At 30.7% G+C, this 6,890-nt stretch overlaps 1 protein-coding gene across 1 annotated transcript; it reads right to left on the bottom strand.

The window, feature by feature from the left end:
• Window positions 1-4,635: 4,635 nt before the first annotated feature.
• Window positions 4,636-5,109, bottom strand: LOC122591849. The gene has a single exon (XM_043764078.1). It carries the CDS (start codon window positions 5,107-5,109, stop codon window positions 4,636-4,638), a length of 474 nt encoding a protein of 157 aa, XP_043620013.1.
• Between the last annotated feature and the right edge of the window lie 1,781 nt (window positions 5,110-6,890).

Here is a 6,890-nt window from a genome sequence, read left to right as displayed (position 1 = left end):
CAAGGGCGGAGCCCGTTATTCTATGGCGGAGCCATAGCGATTATGGGCGGAGCCCATTAGGTAAATCACCTATCACCGATCATCATCAATGACCTAGCATACTATGATCTATCACCCTTAATGACCTATCACCCCTATCAGCTACCCTTTATGAATTTCCTTAAGGGCAAAGCCCGTTTTGAATAACAATTTTTGTTTAATCTACACATGTGTAGGTTATGTGTAAGTACCTAAACGAAAATGAAAATTAAAAAGTCGTCAAAAGTATATATATAAAATTGCATCTCTAATGAAAAAGGACGAAATTTTAAAAGTACCCATATTTTTTTTTCATATAACGATTTACGGCTTGTGAGATAAACATTTTGAATGATTTGGTAGAATTTTTTTTGTTTTATATGGAGAGAGAGAGAGAGAGAGAGAGAGAGAGAGAGCTAGAGAAAATGAGACAAAATGAGTGGTCGAGAATTGTTCTCGTGTTCTTTTTTTTCTAAGTTATCAAAAATAAATCACCCCTAACTATATATATATATATATGGGGGATGAGAATATAAGGCTGTTAGGTACCTAATCTTAGGTGTGAAACACTTACATATTATTTTTTTAATCCATAAAATTCATGGGGGACATGTGATTTAATTAAAATTCAACAAACATTAAAAAAATAGTATGTGAGAGGTTCCACACCTAAACTTAAGTGTCGGACAATCTTATATTCACCTTTCCCCTCTATACATATATATATATGTGTGTGTGTGTGTGTAGGGGGGTTCCCCTATTAACAAAAACACGTTGTAACCGTTTTAGACCACACATTTCTCATTTTTTTGAAATAATAAAATTTTATCTAATATATTTAAAATGTTTTATCTCAGCAACCATTTAAATAGTTATAAATTTTTATATGGATGTTTTTACCACTATGTCTTCATTTATTCAAAACGTTGTAACCGTTTTAGACCAACAGCTAACCTTTATTAATACCATTAAGGGCGGAAACCACTTCGAATAAAAACGATCTAATTTTATTTAGATATCTTACCTATAGATGAAGGTGTATATTTTTTACATTTATGTAAATACCGCCTAAGTATTTTAAATTTAAAAATCATCAAAAGTATACTGGATGTCCTGTCTAATGAAAGATGATAGATTTTTAAGAGCACTCATATAGGTTTTTCTCCGTTTAACGATAAAAAGTCATTTGAGATAAATTTTTTGAATTTTATCAAAACTTGTAACATCATTGTAAAATATATCAACTATTTCAACTCTATCTATTCAACACTTGTTTGTTCAAGACAATTCTTCAGCAAGCCCTCCTCGACGAATAGGGGAGATTGCTAGGACCTTAAATGGCTGAGAAAAACAAGTCGTTGGTGTATGTTGTGAGCAAGTCCTCAACGAGTCAACACTAATAAAGTAACAATTTTATCCTATAATTGTAAGTCAAAATAGGCGGGAAAGAGATATCAATTAGATAAGTGCCAAATGGTAATTACATACTAACTTACAAAATGTGCGTTTTTTTACCCGAAATGCATGGGAAAACAGTGAAAGACATTTCAGAAGCATTAATTGCACAGTTTTCCACCAATAGACAACCAATTTGATGTCAACATCCATATGGCATGTGTGGATCTTTTTACCTATAAAAAGAGACTTTGTAAAGAAATTTCTCTTGTTGGTTTCCAGAATTATTACAAAGTGTATTTTCAGGGTTTTTTTTAACGATTTAACTACTTAAACAATACCCAACGTTTACTCGATATTGTTGCTTTCATATCTAACGTTTAGTTACTACTCGGATCATAGCTAACGTTGTAAAGAGTCCACTCGGACAATACCTGGACCAAACAACTGTTAGTTGACCGCTATTAATATGAAAATAATCAATTTTTGTTCGTAGAATGATTTTGAACATGTTCATGTCTTCTGTTTTACGATTTGATAATTTTTGTTGACGGTTACGTTTTCCAACGAGTCGAGTTTTTTCGTCGAAGTCTAGATTGGTCTTATTTTTTGTCTAGGGTTTGTGCGGAATCTGATTTTGAATAGTTTGCAACAAGTTTCAGGTCTTAATTTGAGATAACATAAATTATAAATCAGGATTTTAGTTTCTTAGGCGAGTTTGTGAGTTTTTCGGCGAACTTCAAATCAGAAATTTGTTGGTTATTGTTTTTACGGACTCTAATTCTGATCATTTTCGTACAAACTTCATGTTCTAATTCCTAACAACAAGAGAGAAATCTAGTGTTAACGTTTTCCGACGAATTGTTGAATTTTCCGGGCACCTTGTTTTCAACAAACATCATTATCGGGTCTAGAGAAAGAGGAAAAAAGAAAGTACGTACAGAGTCTAAAGGAACAATGGAAAATACATATTAACCCCTCACATGTAATTTGGTTAACTAACTATAATTTGGTCACATTTGGGGGGAGGGGGGGACTGTCAACTAACTGTAATTTGGTCCAGGTCCGAGTGGAATTTTTATAACATTGGGTATAATCCGAGTAATAACTAATAGTTATGTATTAAATCAATAATATCGAACAACCATTAGGTACCATTTAAGTAATTAACTTTTTGTAATTTTATATAAGTTGTAAGTGCAAAACGTACAAGTTAAGTGTTTAATTAGCCTAGACTTCATCAATTAAGCTTTGGTATTCAAGTTAATGTAGTAAATCTCTTTTACATACATATGTAAAAATAAGAGAATGCAACATATATATATTTGCTTAGTTGTTTTACTTACTTCATGTTTTTTACTTTCTATCACTACAAACAATATTGTATTTGTTCACACTTTTAGGTGAGTATGAACAAATACAATATGATTTGTAGTGTATTAATCTATAATTAGAGTCAAGCTAGTTTTGACTCCTCCTTATAAGCTCGAGCTAGTTTTGACTACTTCTAATAAACTCTTTAGAAAGCTAAGATCCTTAAGCATAGTGCTAGAGTAAATTCGTAAGTTTGTAAATTCAGGAACCAACAAAAATATATTTTACTATATTGGTATTTCTTAATTAAGCTACATTAGTATAAAGACAAAAAGTAAGTAATCAATCTACCAATAAACTAAAACAAAATTATCATGCTCTTAAAACGACACGTGGCGTAATCCTTGATTGACACATGTCAACTAAAATTTATTTATTTTATTAAATTAGTTTTTTTTAGTTGTATATAAATTCAATTTTCTTATTAGACTTACAATTAAACTCTAACTCCTGGCTTATTGATACAAAAGACATTACAACCTTATTTGATTGATCATTTTTTCATTAATAAATTGTCTTTTTTTTCTTTAATTCATCTCATATTACTTATATTAATTATAATAAGTTATTAACTTGAATACTTCAAAATTTTGAGTTTACAATCCGAAATCGCGAGGCTATTTGTCATCATCCACTATGCTTACAAGTTTCGATTTCGATGTGGTTCTAAAATTTTAAGGTAAATCCAAAAATCTAACTAAATATATATATATATTTATCATTAAAGTTTATTACTCCCTCCGTCCCACTAGAAATGTCTAGTTTTGAATTTTCAAAGTTTTTCTTTTGTAACTTTGACCTTAAATATTTTTATTTGTATTGTATAATACTTGATGAAAAATATATGAATTGATTAAGTTTTAGATATGTTTTTATTTAATATAATTTTCATCAACTATTATATAATGCAATAAAAAGTAATTAAAGTCAAAGTTAAAAAACAAAGACTTTGAAAATTTAAAACTGGACATTTCTAGTGGGACGGAGGAAATATAATTTAGTTTCAATCATCGATTTAATTTACCCGTACATCTTACGGGTATTAGGACTAGTTTGTAGTATATACATGCACTTGAATATACTCTAGACTAGATGCATTTAGATTATATTGAGAAGTGTAGTTCGCATAACCAACTTTTTTTTTATTTATTTATTTTTAGAACAACAGTGGGCCGGATCACAGGATATCCGGACTGGATACTGTAAGCCTACCCATTCTCCTCCCTGCCAAGCCCCTCCCAATAAATTCAACGCAACGCCTAGAATATAGGCTAGTTACCACATCCGAAGCGAGATTCGAACTTGTGACTTGAGTTACAATACCTGGGTGCCACACCACTAAGAACTTTTAATTTTGGTAAAGTAAATTTTTTTTTTTTTAAGATTCTGTTACCCACTTTCTGACCGACGGTACGTGTGCAAATATAGGACTTTTAACCCAGGAACTGCAACTATATATATATATATATATATATATATATATATATATATATATATATATATATATATATATATATATATATGGGATGGGAATATAAGGCTGTTACTCTGTTAGTATCTAAGCTTAGGTGTCGGACAACCTTATATTCACTTAACAGTGACAAGTTATTTTAAGAATCGAAAAATTACAAGAACCTTTACGAACTTTTTAAATCTAAGTTTGAATAATACTTGATAGAATTATAAACATTAGGTGATTATACAGAAGAAATGGCTTTGCACATTTGTTTGGCATCTTATTATAGGCCAGTGAATTTAATGAAAATATGAATTTCATGAGATATTTACCACCAATCGAGGTGGAACATCCGAATCAAAAGGAGCAATTTGATGCTGCAGCTAGCATACTTACAGTTTGAGATTCAAATCGAGTACCGTATTCGAATAAGATTGTTGAGTTGATGTTGCAGCAGCTGGTTGATGATTCGGGTTATAGCTTCCTGTCCATTTCATCATCAAGTCCAGTGATTCCTCCCCATTATTATGCTGCCCACCAATTAGGTCTCCAGTAATATTGGTGTTCAAATTATCACCAATCCCTGGTGAGTGATGAAATAATAGGTTATGAGAGAAATTCATGATTGCATTATTGGGTGACAACAGGTTTCTTCTAGCTTCATGTTTCTCTTTTCTGTGGCCATTTTGATGACCTCCTAACGCTTTAGAATTGTAAAACTTCTTTTTGCAAAACCTACATATGTAAACCTTGTTCTGAGATTTTGTGGCTTTTGATGCTCGGCCTGCATACGGTGCTAGGTTAAGATTCAGCCACCCCCTCTGATCAGTCGGGTAGTCTCCGTCGCCACTTTCTCTAGTACTCATCGATCGAATACAAGGAATTAAAGCTATTATAGGGATCGGTCGATGTGATTGCTTTGATATAAGTTATAAATATCATGAAATTCCAAAAACAAGAGAACGAGAAAAGAAGGGTTAATAATGCTGCTAGGTCACTTCCTATATCTTTTATCCCACTCTACAAATATACAAACACACTCATTAATTCTCATATACAAACACACTCATTAATTCTCATATACGAATTTCAGCTAAACTAAAACAGTTTTGAGATATTCTTGAAATGACACGTGACGTAATTCTTAATGGACAAGTGTTCTTTTTAATTTATTTATTTTATTAAATTAGCTTTTTTAATTGTATATAGATTCAATCTTTTATTTTATTAAATTAGCTTTTTTTAATTGTATATAGATTCAATTTTTAAGTTAGACTTATAATTAAATTTTAACTCTTGGCTTATTAATTAATACAAAAGATATTATAACCTTATTTGACTAATCGTTCTCTCATTAATAAATTGTCTCTTTTTATTTCTCAATTCTTCAACTCCTATTAGTTATATTACTTATCATAAATTATTAACATGAAGACTTCAAAAGTTTGAGTTTACTATCCGAATTCACAAGGCTATTTGTCGTCATTCACTATGCTTACACATTTTGATTTTTGATGTGATTCTAAAAGTTTAAGGTAAATCCAAAACTCTAACTAAACATATATTATATTTGATCATTATTTTATAACTTAGTTTCGATCATCAGTTTACCTTAACCACAATTTATTTTATACTCACAAATAATATATGAGGCATATTCGAATTTTTTATGATACAATTTATATAGCTATCGTACATCGTACTAGCATTAGGACTAGTATAAATATAAACATCATGATACGTATGTGCATACAAATAATAGCCCTAAACAAAGGGAATGAAACATATCTTGATTTAAGATTCACGTACTATAATGCTACTTTGAAGATCCCAAGTTTGCAACGATTATATAATTAACAACTAATGTAAATTACTCTAAGAACAATAGACAAGAAAGTAAAGAAGTTTATTCATATGTTTTATTGATTAAACAGGGAATACATGGTTGATTTAACAAAGAAAGAAAAGAGAAAATATTGTTAAGTTTTTCAACACACAAAAAACTTAACAATTATATAAAGAGAGAAAAACACACCAAGTGTTATCTGTGGACAAACCAACAAGAGTTGTGGCTAGGTCAAGTGATTCTTTATATAGGCAGAAACGAAAATCAAATGACAACCCAATAGATGTTGACACATGAAGGTTGTTAACTGTCTATTGGTGGATAATTCAGATCTGCAGATTCTTTTTTCTTCATTTTGTTTCTTTCCCAAAACGGCATGAAAGAGAAACACTTTAGTACCAGGACGGTAAAGGTCACATGGCTTCATCTTGATCTGTCAACACGTGTCCTTGGGACCAGTCTTCTTATCTTCATATTCCCGCCAATATTTGACTTACAAAACATGACGGTAAGTCATTAAACTTATCCTTTAACTCAAAAATAATATACAATCGCTGAGAGCTCGTTGACGAAATCACTCCCTGAGTCTGTTAGCGAATCCATCACTTAACATACTCAATATAGTATACGCATATTTGTTACTCCATTTAATTTATTTAGAAGATTTCTTAAAAGTTAACTTTAGTGAGCACATTAATTAATTTGATACTGATAATCTAAAAAATACTTGAAAAGGAAATTAATTACTACTTGGGGACAATTATTTTTGTCGTACAACTAGCTAACGATAAATAATTTCCC

The sequence above is a fragment of the Erigeron canadensis genome, chromosome 3, assembly GCF_010389155.1.
Source record: "Erigeron canadensis isolate Cc75 chromosome 3, C_canadensis_v1, whole genome shotgun sequence".
Classification (NCBI taxonomy): domain Eukaryota; kingdom Viridiplantae; phylum Streptophyta; class Magnoliopsida; order Asterales; family Asteraceae; genus Erigeron; species Erigeron canadensis.
This window is presented reverse-complemented; position numbering and strand designations above follow the sequence as displayed.

Bases quoted from the DNA above. Each gene is read 5' to 3' on its own strand.
- LOC122591849 (XM_043764078.1), bottom strand. From the start codon at position 5,109: ATGAGTACTAGAGAAAGTGGCGACGGAGACTACCCGACTGATCAGAGG.